The sequence below is a fragment of the Somniosus microcephalus genome, chromosome 13, assembly GCF_052327205.1.
Source record: "Somniosus microcephalus isolate GS21.2 chromosome 13, FLI_Smic_1.0, whole genome shotgun sequence".
Classification (NCBI taxonomy): Eukaryota; Metazoa; Chordata; class Chondrichthyes; order Squaliformes; family Somniosidae; genus Somniosus; species Somniosus microcephalus.
Genome location: NC_140999.1, coordinates 43871167 through 43888482, shown reverse-complemented (window position 1 = coordinate 43888482; position 17316 = coordinate 43871167). Strand labels below are relative to the sequence as shown.

General features: G+C 43.4%; 1 protein-coding gene across 6 annotated transcripts in view; it reads left to right on the top strand.

Moving 5' to 3' along the window:
* LOC147108284 (zinc finger RNA-binding protein-like) overlaps window positions 1-17316 on the top strand; it is a 100913-nt gene that overhangs the window by 70176 nt on the left and 13421 nt on the right. For all 6 annotated transcript variants that reach the window (XM_086004853.1, XM_086004852.1, XM_086004850.1 and 3 more), the window contains 8 exons: window positions 620-851; window positions 2276-2457; window positions 4260-4379; window positions 9389-9534; window positions 10319-10460; window positions 11819-12009; window positions 15957-16128; window positions 16961-17102. In XM_086004853.1, coding sequence (XP_085860979.1) covers window positions 620-851; window positions 2276-2457; window positions 4260-4379; window positions 9389-9534; window positions 10319-10460; window positions 11819-12009; window positions 15957-16128; window positions 16961-17102 — 1327 coding nt within the window. The remainder of the gene's footprint in view (window positions 1-619; window positions 852-2275; window positions 2458-4259; window positions 4380-9388; window positions 9535-10318; window positions 10461-11818; window positions 12010-15956; window positions 16129-16960; window positions 17103-17316) is intronic.

Below are 17316 nucleotides of genomic sequence, written 5' to 3'. Positions count from 1 at the left end.
AGTTCTGAATGAATAATCAATTAAGCTCAGAATTTTCTACTGTAAAACATGAAATTGATAAAGTTTCTGCTCAACTGTCTTGGTCCATCCTAGCATCTGGCAGTGTGTATAACTGATATTAGTACAATGCTTAAAAGCCACTTACGGCAACAGTGAATTTCAGCTTAACTCAGTTGGTGCCCGAGTTCCTGAGTCGGAAGTTTGTAGGTTCTAGCTCCGCTCTAGAACATGAGCACATGATCTAGGCTGACACTCCAGTGAAGTACTATGGCAGCACTGTATCGTCCGAGGTGCTATCTTTAGGATAAGATGGTAAGCTGATGTGCTGTTTGTTTGTTCAGGTGGGACAATCTCGGGGACCTTTCAAAGAAGAGCAGAAAGTTTTCCCACTGTCTGGCTAACGTTCTTCTCAACCAACACCGAAACAGGTTGCTGTTTGAGGGATCTTGCTCTGCAAAACTGCCTTTGCCTACATAACAACTGTGACTGCATTATTGTATGAAATGCTTTGAGACATCCTAAGGACTGTTTAGAGCTAATTGCAACATTCTTAAGCCTAGAGTTCCTGTTTGGTGTAAGGTTTAAATATATTTTAATAGTTCTGTGTTCATTCCTGCAGGTTGTTAAATTGCACACCAAATTGGGTAAGCCGATTCCCTCTACAGAGCCAGTTGTAGTGAATTCAACGTCTGTTACAGTGAATAAGACAGTGAGCAGTGCCACCACAACAGCCACAGTACCAGCAGCCAGCCAGATGCCTCCCAAGCCAGCTGCTGCCTTCACGAACAATACAAGCAAACCACCTACACTAGCAGTGAAGAAGCCTGTAACACCCAAAATAACATTTGTTGGTATGTTAAAAATTTTGAACTATGTCAAATGTGTCTTTTCCTAGCCTCTGGTCTGTTTGCAGTGTAAAGATTCAGCTACTGCATGTAGCTCATTACTCTGTATGTAGCTCTCCTGATAGTTCAGTCTGTAATTATACTGTGGAACAGAGCTGTGCAAACCAGAAAAGTTTGTGGTTCAGTCTCCAGTTGAATAGCTGATCTCGGCGGCAGCAATTGGGGTTGGGAGGGTCGAAACAATCAGCCCGGTTGCTGTTCCTGATCACTATCCAGATCCCTGTTGGAAAGTCTGTTTGTGGATATCAGATGAGGGCTCTGCTGATGCTGCCCACTTCCTGGTGAATACCCTGTCAACGCTCACTGTTTTGGCCACTTGGGCAATGTACTAGAAGGCGCCCATACACTAGAGTGAGTCTGACCTCCGGAGACACGGAGAGGGAAGCTATCCATGGAACAGGTTTTTGTAAGTGTTTTTCATGCTAAATACGGTATGTAAGTACACTTTACACTAGCTTTGTGGAGGGGAACCTATTTTATAAAATACTAATGTTTCTGTTGTGCCAAAATTAATATACATTCAATTCAGATTTTATTAGCTAGGCACCTTGCACATCTAAAAGAAGAATGCAGTCTTGAGTTAATGGGTCAATATAATCTCATCATGTTATTTAATAGGTGGCTGTATCTTTAACTAGAAAATTGAAACACTTCATTATTGGTACACATGGTTTGTGTAATTAAGTGGAAGTTGAAGCACAGTGTGTGTACCTCAGTGTAGGTCAATCCAGATTGAATTTGACACTTGCTATTTGTTGGTGAGCGGTTTTCAATCCTATCTGCTTGATTGGTCTTTTAGGGAAAGAGGTTACTGAATTGGACTTGATGTTAGGTTCCGTGTTAATCGCAGGATACTGTTAAATCAACTGTCCTTTACAACTTGCACTGCAACATTTAAACAAATTGTTCATAAAACTGAGTTCATTTTGGAGAGGCTGCAGAGTGTATAATTTTTATTAGGAGCCATATCCCCAGGTAGACCATGCAAGAATTTATATTCTGTGTGATAAGTGAGCGGGGAGACTCTTGGATTACAGTTGTGTCAGTGCAAACAGGTTTTGCACTAGAGTCTGGGCCCAACTTGACTGGAGCAAAGTGGAGTCGGAGCTTTCATTGCACTCTGGAACAGGTTGGGCCATGACTCTGGATTTGCACTGTTCTGTACCAATGCTACAATTGTAGTACAAATGCATCCTTGAGGAAGGTCTTGCACCTATTACAACAATCTAGGTTTCAGTTTGTGATGATCTGTAATTTCCAGACTAGGTGTACTGGTACAGTAATTGCATGCACTGTATACATTGGCAAATACACACTGCAACCTAGCTTCTGTTTGACGAAATTCAAAGACTTCTCTTCTGCATTCAAAGGAGGAAACAAATTACAGACGATGGGAAACAAAATGGAAGAAGTTAAAGTCCCAAATGCTAAGCCAGAGCCCCAGATGCAGGAATTCAAGCCTGAGCAGATCGCAGCACCAGTGCCAGCTTCCACTATCCCAGCGCAGCTTCAGAACGATGTTCAGCCTGTAGGCCACGATTATGTAGAAGAGGTAGCTATGCCCTCTTCAGTTTTAGTAGCTGTGTCTAAAACATTTATAGAACAATTTACTTATTCCACTATTCACCACTCCAGGGAAGGGAGGTGTTCAGTTCCTAATGGAGAATATTTGTTTAGAACTGAGAATTTTTAATAACTGTTACAATAATGTGTAATAGGGAAGGAGAGTCTACAGAGAATTGTTTTCATTATAAATAATCTTTCCCTTGTTCCTCTTCCCTTACCTACCCCAAATTTCCTTTCCTTTTAACTAACATTTTTTGAGGCAGGCTCCTTGTTACTAATGCACGTTTTATTCATGCTCTGCAGAGTTGAAGAAACTGATAGTTATTCCCAGGACAGTGAGGAGAAAACTTGAGCAGGGTGCCCCTTCTGATTATTTACAGCAACTCCTATGGTATACGCACGCACACACACACGCACACATTGTAGTAGATAGAGTCAAGACCAAGTATCGCCTTCAGGTGAAGTGGGGTTAGAAGCTGGGGGATATTTAGTCCAGGGTGAGCAGATGCAATTTATTGATACAGTGACAAAGTGCATGCAGATGTTGGCCTGGTATTACTAGTTGATCTCCTGTGGCATTGTACACAGTAAGTCAGGGAATGTGATTTCTCTCTTGCCTGTCTCTACTGTCTTTGTGCTGCTGTTTTCTATCTCTCCTCTCTATCTGTCTTCCCTTTTGTGTCGCAGGTGGGCATGGAGCTGCCAACGGCTTCAGGGGCTGCATTTGGGATGGGGGGGGGGGGGGGGGAGGTGGTTGCAGGGGAAATGTGGCCCTCAGCAGCTCCCTTTCTAACTCCCTTCCTCCATCACTTGTGCTCTCGCCTGTGCCATTGTGTTCCATTAGCCCTTCTTTGTACCACTAGCTGCTCCTCTTCCCACCCTCTCGATCCATTTATCCTCTCCCCTCTCGATCCTTTTATCCTCTCCCCTCTCTTTCCCCTTTGCTTTACTGTCACTCGCCTTAACCCTCCATCCACTCCCACTTTTAGAAAATTAAAGTAAATTGATGGAGAAAATTTCTAGAACACAGCTGTGTAATCAGAACGTTTCTCATTCCTTTTTAAAAACAAAACACTGAAATTTGCCTCTATAAAGCTTTGAAACGTGTCCTCTAACCTCAAATAATTTTGAAAATATTTTGAGCAGACTGCTCGAAGCTAAAGGCAAAAATATTCCTTGCTACAGCTGATTGAGCAGTACTGATGCCTCAGGAATTGTGCACATTGCACATGCTCAGACTGCACAGTCCTAATTCACCTTACAGCATCATAGTTCTGGGCAAAGCTATCCGCACCAAGCCCAAGCTTTTGGCAGAGGCTGTGGCCTTTGAGTAAAAACTTCAATGGAGGCATTAAAAGATAATTCAGTGTTTAACTTTAATCATGTTCTGACATAATTAATTTTTTGATTTTTAAAAAATATTTTGATTAAACATTTATTTTGGACATTAGAAATTACAGTTAGAGGGGGGAAAAGCAGATTTAAAACATATTGAGAAACCATTTTGAGAATTGTGGAAGCCAGGAGGCCCGATTGCACAATTAATGATGAGTTTATATAGGTGTTTCCATTTTAAACATCAATAATGGTTGGGAAGTTGGCAAAAACGTGACAACCGATCATGTAGGGAGTTTAAAAAGCTATTTTGACTTGATTGCTTTGCTGTTGCATTTTTGTGACATGTTTCTCAGGTTTTGGTAGTACGTGTCTGCATGTTTGTTCGCCTGTCCTACCCAAGTTAATCTTCCTACTTTGCTCATGCAGTTTCTGTAATTGTACTTCATTTAGGTCCGTAATGATGAAGGAAAAGTGATCAGATTTCACTGTAAGCTTTGTGAATGTAGCTTTAATGATCCTAACGCAAAGGACATGCATTTGAAAGGTCGCAGGCATAGGCTGCAGTACAAGGTAAGGACTTCAATATTGTATGTTTGACTTCAATACACAATTGTGTTTGCTTCTCGTGTTGGGATCGCTGAATATAGGGCATTGGTGCTGGTGCTCTGTGTATGGGGCATTGGTGAATACTGCACTGTGTATGGGGCATTGGTGAATGCTGCACTGTATGGGGCATTGGGGATTGCTGCACTGTGTATGGGGCATTGGGGATTGGTGCACTGTGTATGGGGCATTGGGGATTGGTGCACTGTTTATGGGGCATTGGTGAATACTGCACTGTGTATGGGGCATTGGTGAATACTGCACTGTGTATGGGGCATTGGTGAATACTGCACTGTGTATGGGGCATTGGTGAATACTGCACTGTGTATGGGGCATTGGGGATTGCTGCACTGTGTATGGGGCATTGGTGAATGCTGCACTGTGTATGGGGCATTGGTGAATGCTGCACTGTATGGGGCATTGGGGATTGGTGCACTGTTTATGGGGCATTGGTGAATACTGCACTGTGTATGGGGCATTGGTGAATGCTGCACTGTGTATGGGGCATTGGTGAATGCTGCACTGTGTATGGGGCATTGGGGATTGGTGCACTGTGTATGGGGCATTGGTGATTGGTGCACTGTGTATGGGGCATTGGTGAATGCTGCACTGTGTATGGGGCATTGGGGATTGCTGCACTGTGTATGGGGCATTGGTGAATGCTGCACTGTGTATGGGGCATTGGTGATTGGTGCACTGTGTATGGGGCATTGGTGAATGCTGCACTGTGTATGGGGCATTGGTGAATGCTGCACTGTGTATGGGGCATTGGTGAATGCTGCACTGTATGGGGCATTGGTGAATGCTGCACTGTGTGGGGCATTGGTGAATGCTGCACTGTGTATGGGGCATTGGTGATTGGTGCACTGTGTATGGGGCATTGGTGATTGGTGCACTGTGTATGGGGCATTGGTGATTGGTGCACTGTGTATGGGGCATTGGTGATTGGTGCACTGTGTATGGGGCATTGGTGAATGCTGCACTGTATGGGGCATTGGTGAATGCTGCACTGTGTGGGGCATTGGTGAATGCTGCACTGTGTATGGGGCATTGGTGATTGGTGCACTGTGTATGGGGCATTGGTGATTGGTGCACTGTGTATGGGGCATTGGTGATTGGTGCACTGTGTATGGGGCATTGGTGATTGGTGCACTGTGTATGGGGCATTGGTGATTGGTGCACTGTGTATGGGGCATTGGTGAATGCTGCACTGTGTATGGGGCATTGGTGAATGCTGCACTGTGTATGGGGCATTGGTGAATGCTGCACTGTATGGGGCATTGGTGAATGCTGCACTGTGTATGGGGCATTGGTGATTGGTGCACTGTGTATGGGGCATTGGTGAATGCTGCACTGTGTATGGGGCATTGGTGAATGCTGCACTGTGTATGGGGCATTGGTGAATGCTGCACTGTGTATGGGGCATTGGTGAATGCTGCACTGTGTATGGGGCATTGGTGAATGCTGCACTGTGTATGGGGCATTGCTGATTGGTGCACTGTGTATGGGGCATTGGTGAATGCTGCACTGTGTATGGGGCATTGGTGAATGCTGCACTGTGTATGGGGCATTGGTGAATGCTGCACTGTATGGGGCATTGGTGAATGCTGCACTGTGTATGGGGCATTGGTGAATGCTGCACTGTGTATGGGGCATTGGTGAATGCTGCACTGTGTATGGGGCATTGGTGAATGCTGCACTGTGTATGGGGCATTGGTGAATGCTGCACTGTGTATGGGGCATTGGTGAATGCTGCACTGTGTATGGGGCATTGGTGATTGGTGCACTGTGTATGGGGCATTGGTGAATGCTACACATTTGCGTATAGGGCATAATTGCGTATAGATCTAATTTAGTTTATAAACCGCTTCTTAAGGATTTTTGTTGCGGTACCAGTAAGCCTTCACTGGTATTTTTTTGGAGAATGTTGGGGATTAGGAATGGTGGGGATTAGGAGTACACTGTTTCTGCTGGTTTCTTTGAAGTGGCTAATTAAGTTAAGTAAAGTAAAAGTCCTTCTGCTTTGCAGAGTTGAGGGCTAGGAGTGTGCTGCTTTTCATTGCTGAGTTGATGGATACTTAATAGAACAGAGAGTGTTAATTGGGGATGGAGAAAGCCTCGGTGAGCATCTGTTTGGTTTGCAACCCATGTGGGATGGGAGTATTGCTGTTTGAGTGCAGACTACGGTGGGCCATTCTCCGATGCTTTGAGTGGCATTGTTTTGCTTTGTTGCCACAGCTCCTGAGTGTATCTCTTCATACTGCATATTGTCCATGTCTTGAGTGACTTGACTGGATTTTTAAAAAAAAAAGCATTTTCCTATTTTCTTGGAGTGCAGCTTGCCGTAGCTTTCAATGCTGAGCCGGTTCTTTTCATCTGTGTGCAAAGGCTGTGGTGCTGTTTTGTGTTGGATATTATTGGTCTGCAGCAGTCACGCAGCACAGGAGATGAAGCGTGAAAACGTTTCTAAATATTTAGATCCCTGTAATGTTTTATTTTACTCAGTGAAATCTGGTGCAGCAATCATCTGTTTAAGTTAGTAGTTTTTCTTTTGGCTAAGTGTATAAGTGGCTCACAAATTTGTTTCTGCACCGATTTCAGGTAGTGACTTTATTGTGTGTTGTTCTGACGTTAGTTCAGATTGCCTTTCCTCTGCTCTCCCTGTGACTGGCTCACATATGTCCTGAAAACGGATGTGAGATAAGTGGTTAACATGGTGGTCGCAATGTGCATGTGCCAAGCGCCACAGCATTATTGTGAACAAGTGTGATAAGGTGCCCCCTCGGGGTGGGCCGGGAACATAGAAAAGAAAAGCTGCGCATAGGCATTTAATGGAATAAATCGTGTGTGTTTTATAGAAACATAGAAGATAGGAACAGGAGTAGGCCATTCGGCCCTTCGAGCCTGCTCCGCCATTCAACGAGATCATGGCTGATCATCCAAACCCTAGCACCCGGTCCCGACACCGACAACCATCCCACTCGAGCCCTATCCCCGTAACCCCACGTATTTAATCCCCCCTAACACTAAGGGCCAATTTTTATCATGGCCAATCAACCTAACCCGCACATCTTTGGACTGTGGGAGGAAACCGGAGCACCCGGAGGAAACCCACGCAAACACGGGGAGAATGTGCATCAGATTCCACAGATCTTTGGAGTGCAGCTTGCCGTAGCTTTCAATGCTGCACCGGTTCTTTGCATCTGTGTGCAAAGGCTGTGGTGCTGTTTTGTGTTGGAGCGCAAGCACAGGCCTACAAATCTGGTTCGGCATGTTTAGTGAGCAGGAGTAAAGCACTGGATCTAATGACCGATCTCAAATCTGTGTTTCCTCTGCCGCTGGAATCTTGGTAGTTTTTAATAGCAAGTGCTATCGATGGGCACATGGGTAAAAGCACGGAATCTGGCACTGCAGTGATTGAAAGTTTAATGACTACTGAGTTGGCTGTACATAAAAGCATTTTTGTGTGATATACTTGAAATGGTACTTCACGATTAAGTACAAAGAGTTCTAAATTAAGTGCCAGCCAGCAATCTCTTTTTATAGGACTAATCTAAGCTATAAGGCCATTTCATTCCATGGAGCTGTTTCATGCTGGGAACTTCATCCTCCGGTGCCTGAGGTCCATTAGTTCAGATTTTTGAGTCCTTTACTTCTGTCTAAACGTTTGCTAGGTTTTGGCAGACATTCAAGACCAGCTCTGACCTCCCTGATTGTTCAGCATCTTTCAAAATGCTCCCCTGCTGTAACAGGCCTTTCCTTTCCAAAGACACGTGGAAGGGCATAATTAGTTGTGCCCTATCGCACGTTCATCTTGACCTGTTCTCCGTTCAATCGTGTCTTTAGTTATGTTTGTTCAATATTTGCATTTGTATTTTCAATCATCATTCAAATGCAAAAATAAAATTGCTTTGCTTTGCTGGAAAGGAGGAGCCATATACAGTACAGGTAGACTATCCTTTATCCGCACTTCTGAAAACCGAAAGTTTTTTTGTGGAGCGTAAGTCGTGCGCACGACATAACCCGAGTGGCGCCAAACATGACCCGACGCAGCCGATGCTTTTTGACCTGATTTGCGGGCCAGCTTAGCGTAGGAATCAACCGATATCCGGCTTTCCCACAACTGGCGGCGGCAGTCGAGCCTCAGACTCCCGCTAAGTCAAGGAATTCAGATACGGAGCAGGGGGAGCTGTAAACAGACTGGGAGCGGCAGCACAGAGAAGCAGGAAGGGGAATGAGACATGGAACAGTCGCAAGAGGTAGCCTGAACTTTTAAAATTTATATTAAATACAAATACTAATTACCAAATTAATTTAATGTTCAGAGTTTCCCAGTCTGAAGTAATACCTTCTGAAATCCGAAAATTTCCAAAAACCGAAACACAGCTGGTCCCAAGGTTTTCGGATAAGGGATAGTCGACCTGTACTGGGATAAAATGCAGGAGATGATGATTTTGGTTTATCGGATATTTAGACCTAAGACGACATGCAGGAATTAAAATAACCTAAGCCCAAGGAAATAAAATGAAGAAGTGCTGGAAATGCAAAGCAAGCCAATCAACATCTGAAAGAGTTGCAGGTTAATGTTTCGGGTGAATCCCTGTAGATTGCACCTGAAACATTAATCACGCTCTATCCTTTTCAGATGTTGACCTGCTGTGTGTGTCTGGCATTTTCTGTTCAATTTTCTTTGGCATTTTATAGTTTTTCTCCATTTTAAGCAAGGGGAAATCAGCTGGAATAAATACTGGTTCAGAAATGGATTTGGGTTAAGTTTGGTTAAGAGATCCTTAAATTCAATGGACTTTTTAGCTCTGTTTCTACTGAAGCGTGTGTGTGTGTTAGTTTCTGAAAATATATGTACTGTATCCTTTTTTTATTTTAAGAACTTTTGGTTGAGTCCAGTGAGTGAAGCTGAACTAAAGTATTTTTAATATGTTGCGATAATGCTTATTCATTTTTTTTATTTTAAAAAGAAAAAAGTGAATCCAGACCTTCAGGTTGAAATAAAACCAAGTATCCGAGCCAGGAAAATTCATGAGGAGAAAATGAGGAAACAAATGCAGAAGGAGGAGTACTGGAGAAGAAGAGAGGAGGAAGAGCGCTGGCGAATGGAAATGAGGTTAACACAACATTTTGGCTGGAAGCTGATCCACAAAACTATTCTTTCGGCAGGCTCTTGTCAGTCATGTTCCTTGCATGGCTGCTATAATTTAATCAATCAAAAATCTCGTAATCCTTTTAAGGAATGTTTTTTGAAATTAAGCAAAAATATTGAGAGCCCACATGTAAAAGTTACTGGTAAAGATGGCCTGCCGAGCTGGTGGAGCAGCAAGAGACCTTAAACCTTGGTTGTACTGGTCAGAACTGACACCTTGTAACCTGCATATCACGCTAGATGCTGAATATTGCGGCCTTGCTTTCAGATCAGAGGAAAACCACCTTGTCTGCCTGTGCATTGTGCAATCCAAAGCCCGCTCAGGCTGATGAAGGCTCCTTCACATCGGAGTCTACCAACACTTGTGTAGCAGAAATTTGTACAAGCTGTCATCCCTTTGCATTACATGCAATCCTGTTTTCTATTTGATTGAAAGGTTGTTTCGACTTGCACTAAGAAAAAATGGGCTTTCTAACGGTCCTCTGTCATGAATGGCAGAAATAACTGAACACATTTTTTAAAAAGGGGGACTTCCAGGTTCTTCAGCCATTACCACAAAAAACAGATTAACTGTTCATTCATCTCTCAGCTGTTCATGGAACATTGTGTGCCAAATGGCTGCCACGTTCACCTACATAAGTGACTGCACTTCAAAGTAGTTAATTGTATGGGAGATGCTTTGGGATGTTTGAGTGGTGCAATAAGAGGTACATCTGTGTTTCTAATGTCTTGTTTTCCTCTTTTGCAGGCGGTATGAAGAGGAGATGTATTGGAGGAGGGTGGAGGAAGAGCACATTTACTGGGAAGAGCAACGTCGCAGGTTAGCACCAGACTGGCACCCGCCACCACTCATGGGAAGACTGGGCATGCCACAAGCACCTGCACCCATGGTATGTTTCGCGCCCATGGTATTTCACACTCATTCAAACAGGAGCTCCTTAATGGGTCACAATTTAGAATGCATTGTGCCATAGAAACTGTTTAATCACAAACTGCCCTCTATCCCCCATAGCAGTACTGGAGGGATAAACCGTTCCCTCTACAGCTTTCAAGCACTCAATTCAGTAAATGTAGTCAGCGTTACAGAGCATAATAGTTTTACATTACAGCTATTTAAATATTGTTAAAACTGTTACTAGAATGTTGTCTCTTTCCTCGTTTCACCATCCCCAACTTTTCACAATGTGAACGGAAAACAGCACTCTGCAAATCCACTTTGGAAATGCTTTTGAATATATCTGGCAACCAATGTTCTGGTCCCGCGCAGCTGTTTTACCAGCTTTTCAATGGAAAAACTACGCATGCGCGGAAATTTAAATGGATCGCGCAACCAAAAATTAGAGGGAATATTGCTGGCAACCCTCAAGTCAGTAGTGTACTCACAGTGAATGAATGCTTCAGTTTGCACATTGTGCTTAAATGGCACAGCCTGACTGCTGCAAAAACAATAGCCCTATAAGCTTGCATGTGGTATGTTTTGTCCCTTCATGTTCTGAAGCCATTGACTCATGCTTGACATAAAGGAGATAATTGGCTTGGGTTCCTGCTCCTGATCGCAATTCAGTGATCCCTACTGGAAAAGTACTCGTGACGATTGGGTGAGGACCGGGTCAGGCTTGGCTGTAATTACCCCCACCCCTCAATTGAATAGATTGCCAGCACTCACTTTTAAACTCTTCATGAAGAGTGGACACTGGAGTAAGAGAGCGACCCGTGCCCATGCTGCTGTATCCCAGAAAGAGTTGGTGCCTTTGAGAAGTTGGTTTAGCAGGCGTAATGAGGGGCGGAGAACGCTCCAATAAGGTGGAGAAGCAGTTGGAACAAAGTCTTTGCCAGGCCATTGTGGAGTAGTGTGCACACATACTGGAGAATATTGTATGGCATTAGCCAGCATCAGCTTCTGAAAGCTCCATATAACATTTTCCCCAAATGTAAAGAGAAAATGTGTTTAATGACGTTTGCTGTAGTGAAATTTCCCCTCATACTGAGGGGAATCCTTTATTGGGGCAGAAACCTGAAGGTTCTGTTAGTTTCCTAGGTTCATAGTCTTGCTGCTTCCAACAGGTAAGGGGCTCATCATTCATACTTAATTCTAAAATGACAACAGAAGTTGCTATAGCCTGCTTTGCAGCAGTGTAGTAAATGTTCACACTCTATTTCCTTTTGAAGCGTTCTTGTTACAGAAGAAGGCGTGAGATGTGGCATATGAATATGGCTGTATATTAACTATTGTATTTAAATGTTTCAGCCTCCCCGCCGTCCTGATTCCTCAGACGATCGCTACATCATGACAAAACATGCTAACATCTATCCCACAGAAGAAGAATTGCAGGCCGTGCAGAGGATCGTCTCTCAAACAGAGCGGGCTCTCAAGCTGGTGTCCGATGTTATTTCTGACCAAGAAGGTCTTAAAAAAGATGGAGAAAATAAGGAGAAGGGGTAAGAAACCTGGAGCTGTGACTCTAATGAACCAGGGCAGCCACATCTTGTGATGTTGCCGTAAAACTGGTATATAGGTTTTTTGATGCCGGTTTTTACTGTGGTGATAGAATTTTTATTTAAAAAAGGAACTTGCATTTATACAGTGCCGAAACTGAGTGTTTCAGAACTATGAATTGCAGTAATTAATATGTAAGCAAGTCTGCCGGCCATTTTGCATACAGCAAATTCCCACCCACAGCAACAAAGTGAATCTCCAGCTAATCTGTTTTGTTGATATTGGTTGAGGGATGAATGTTTGCCAGGACACAAGGAGAACTCCCAGCTCCTTTTCCAATAGTGCCAGGAAATCGTTGACGTCCACCTGAATGGGCAGCTGGTGACTCTGTTTAATTTCTTGCTGACAATGCAGCACACTCTCTGTACTACACTGGATTGTGGGAGTTAAACCACAACCTCCTGACTCAGGAAGCGTGTTACCAACTGAGCCAAGTTAACAACTTAAGCAGCTTAATTCACCTGAGTATGATTTCAACCATTAGGGAATGAAATGCAGCACCACAGAACAATTTTCTCAACTCCTAAGATGCCCTCTCCTGCTGGGTTATATGGGTTCATTGGGCACCAGGTGCCCTTCAGTACCTTGTCCAAGTGGTGGTTCTTCACATTTTTAGCCTGGGCCTTCAATGTTACAGAATCATACAGCACAGAAGCAGGCCACTTGGCCTGTCGTGCCTGTGCCAGCTCTTTGAAAGAGCTGTCCAATTTAGTCCCACACCCCGGCCTTTTCCCTATAACCCTGCAAATTAGTCCTCTTCAAGTACTGTACTTGTCAAATTGCCTTTTGAAAGTTCCTGTGGAATCTGATTCCACCACCATTTCGGGTAGTGCGTTCCAGTTCTTAACCCTCTAGAAAAACTTCACCTTTTTTTCTTTTGACAATTATTTTTAAATCTGTGACCTCTGGTTACTGACCCCCACTTGCCAGAGGAAATGGTTCCTCTCTACTTGCTCTATCAAAACCCCAAATAATTTTGAATACCTCTGTTAGGTCTTCCCTTAACCTTATCTGCTCTAACAATTTCAGCTTCTCCAACCTCTCCACATAACTCAGATCCCTCATCCCTGGTAATGTGGCTATGCTACTGGGAAATGGTAGAAGGTCCAAGACGGACCTCATTCTGGTCACCCACGCTATGTCCCCATGTTTCCAGGGAGATTCACTGGGTAAGGAGCAGGAACAATGGATGAGTTTCTCTCTCCCCTCCCCCAAGCCCAATGCAATGGCACTAAGGCCAATCATCATGTCCCCTCCTGCCGCTCATCTCCGATCAGCAAACTCCATGCAAACCAGCAGTTAAACTGGAGACCTTCCTAGTACCACACAAAGCAGTAACCCTCTAGTACCTCACTCGCTGGTGTATTCACCCAATGGCCATCAGAGTTGTGTTGACAAATTTGATTTCACACCTCGTGTATATAAAGTTTGCTAGAATATTCGATTAATGTCTAACAGCCACTTCAACAATGTTCTAATTCAGACTTTTTGTTCATTTTGTTGTATACAAGTAGAGTTGCAGTAAGTTAGCCTCTTAAAAAGATCAGCAGACTTGACTTGACTGACTTTTTGTGACCTGACTGCAATGTCTAGGGTGCAGTACTTGACTGTTATAATCTGCAGTTTATTAATGCTGACTTGTTTTCTGAGGGCTAACTGCTCTTTCACTGTGATCTCAGTTCACAATGAGTAGCTTACTGCAGCTAAGCCCAGGGGAAGGTTACCTCACATATCCTGCTTGTCCTGTCATTTGCCAAATACACTGCCTACAGGATTTCTAATGTGTCTGCCAGCCATTTGTTGTGTATAGTTCAGGCTAGGTTTCCTTTGGTGTATACAAAGATATACTTACTGCACAGTGGGGAAAAAATCTAAAGCTGGTCGTTGGTGGCAACTAGCAAGCCTTTCTACTTGACTGTAATTCAAGCGTCTTTAGAGAATAGATGTTTATTGTGCTCTAATATGCTAGTGTGGTTATTAACTTTTTGTTGCGAGCCATTGAGGGTTGCTGTTGCAGGCCTAACGTGCAGCATCTCTGCCTGCATTAATTAAGTTTTTAAAACAAGCCTCACTTTTGTGACTGGGCAGTTGGAGCTGATTCAATCAGTGGAGTTTAGCGAATCCATCATTGGAGGCAGTCATGCTGTTTTTCCAATCTTTGCACCATTGGATATGGCACTGGTCTCCTGTGGCCCTTCCAACTATTTCTGCCACTAAAGTATAATTGATAACTCTGGATTTTTATCAACCTGTTGTCTAATCCCAGCCGCCTTGATGTGGAGCTTTCAGTAAACCCTCCCTCTGAATAGGATTTTTTTGTTGAGAAAGTATCACTTCATTGTTATCTTATTTCCTATGAGGGATTGCCTGTTCTTCTCTAGGACCCATGTAAAGTATACTATGAGGAGGGAGTAGTATTTTGTGTTAAATGTTGTAAGTGTCAAGTAGGGTTGTTCGGCTATTTTGGGAGATTACCGATAAATAGCTGGGTGAGTCCTCTTCTTGGCTTATCTTTGCTCTAAGCAGCAGACTCTAAACTATGGTGAGGTCAGTGATTGCAAAGGTCTGATCACCCTCTGATCTGTTCGTAGATCAATAAATTGTGTCTGCTGATTATGCCCTCTGTCTCCAGAGTTGGAGTTTTTTCTCTGAGCTTGATCCAAGGGATTGGGATTAGCAGTACCTTTCTCTGGTGTAGCTATCTTATACATTAAGCAATGTTTGCAACCAGCTCTGGCCCTCGTTTCTCACTTCCCCCCCCCGCCCCCCAACCCCAAGAAGAGTTGGATAGGAGACATGTGCCAGGCCTGTCCCCGTTGTCCTTCCCTCTTGTGTTAGCTCTGGAGTCATTTGATGCACATCTCAAAGTCTGCGTAGTAATTGAAGGGATACGGATTGTCGGTAATCTTGCCGTGCACTGATGCATTTGTTTTTTTTGGATTTACTAATGCTTCCCATATTCATTAGTTTGGAAGCCTTTCTGGAGTGTAATTTTTCCAGTTATTACTGATGCCTTAGGATAGTCAATGGCTAGGAGGATGGTTCGAGCTCCACTCCAGGACTTGAGCGCATAATGTAGGCTGCCACTTCAGTATGGTTAGGAGTGTCAGGGGTGCTGTCTTTCTAATGAAGCACCAATCTGTTCAGATAGATTGCATGGCACTATTTAAAGAAGTGCAGTCCGCAGGAAGCTATCCCAAAAGCTATCCTAAAATTACCACCTCAACCAGTGCCATCAAAAGAACATTTCATTGGTCATTATCTCGCTTGTGGGATCTTTCAGTGAGTAAATAGTTATCACGTTTACCCATGTAAGTGACTGCTCTTCAAAACGTAAGTGATTTGGATGTGAAGTGTTGGCCGTTCTCAGAATGTGATAAGGTGCTATATAAAATGCATATTATTTTCTGTTATTGCTACTGTTCTTTTGTCCTCTACTGGCTGCCTTTGTGGCTTCAGACTTGCGATATTTGTGTAGTGTGAATGTTTGTTTTAAAGATGTTGGTAGCTTTGTTAGAAAGTGCGACTGAAATGTGTTTTATTTTTAACAAGACTTTAACAGCAATACAGTGAGTGAATTTAATGCTGCTGCACTCCATGCTTTATCCTTGTTTACCCTGCCCTCTAGTGGCAATAAGGAAGTGATGCAATGATGAGCATGATTGGCTTGCTTGGGACTGTTGTAGATGGACAAATAACTTTGCCAGATTCTACAATGTCAGTTTAAAATTATTTGGGTGCATTACATTTTGAGCTGAATTGCAAACTGACTTAAAATACTTTCATGTGAACATATAACTGAATTGACATTTTGCTAATGCTGTCAGATTACTCGCTATTTAGACCACTTTAGCTGATGTTTAAAGGACTTTCTGCCATGTTTTCACAGAAAAGGTGACCTTGGAACACGGGTGCTGAAAGGAGTCATGCGTGTTGGCGTGTTGGCAAAAGGATTGCTCCTGCGTGGAGATCGGAATGTTAATCTTATCCTGCTCTCTGCCCACAAACCCACAAAAGCCCTTCTGGAGAAAATTTCAGCTAACCTGCCCAAACAACTCTTGGTAACCATCTTTTAACTTCATACTGAAGCGAACGTCTGTTGTATCAGGCTCTACAGAGCTTGTTCTGTGTTCTGACAGATTCTGGGGAAAATCTGACAATCTTATTTAAATTCTTAATAGCCACATTTGACACTTTCAAAGATCTGTCTAGGGCATGAAGATAATTGTGTAAAGTGACTTGGTTACTTCAGTTTAAGGAAACCATTCCATTTCATTTATAGACCGATTTGTACTGCAGTTCTATCCATTATTAAACTGATTTAAAACCCAATGTGAGTTGTCATGATTCTATGAATTGTGCAACTCAGTGAATGCAACCAAATGACCTGAAAGGAAGATGATTTTCTTGCCTCTTATAAAGGTGCTGACTCTTGTTTGGATATGGTTCCACAGGCACCCTTTCGTACCTTGGCCAAGAGGCCGATTGTTCATGTGCAAGTCTAGGTGAGTGGTGGCGGATTGTTTGACTGTGAGGGTGAAATATCACTGCAAAGCCCAATTCTGTATTCACCCACCATCTGCTAACGCACTTTCCAGTAGAATAATGATCATGGGCAGGAACACTGGTTGATTTGTCCCCTCCCTAGCCCCAGGGCACTGAGGCCAATTATAGTCCCTCCTCCAGTAGCTGAAATCAGCTAACTTCAAGCAATAGGAATTAGTCCTGGCTCAGCTCAGCTCAGAATTATTTATCAGTGTTACTGGTTTTGTATTGTTACATTGCACAACAGAAGGAAACTCTGCACCTTGAAAGATTGTCTCATAATTGGCTGTTTTATGGTCTTGGGCTTCAGATTTTTCCACACAAACGGTTTGGATTTTTGCTTCACAGACCGTAACGGAAGAGTTATATGAATTGAAAACCTGCCCCTGTGAGTCTTGCATCTTACTTTCTACGAATAAAGAGCCCAAGATGCAGGTCACAATTTCACTGACATCCCCCGTCATGCGAGACGATGTCGTGAAGGATAAAGGTGAGATTCACACAGTGGTTTTAAATAACGTTGCAAGAAAAACCTACGGGTCACTGGCATTTACCTGAATCACTGGGCTGGAATGGAGTTTGGCCACAAATTTCACAATGGCATGGAGAGATTACAAGTGTAACACAACCTACTTCTAATACAGGTAGCACAAACCTTTTTTCCATTGGTTTTGTGCTTACCGTTTAATTTTCTTCCCCGCTAC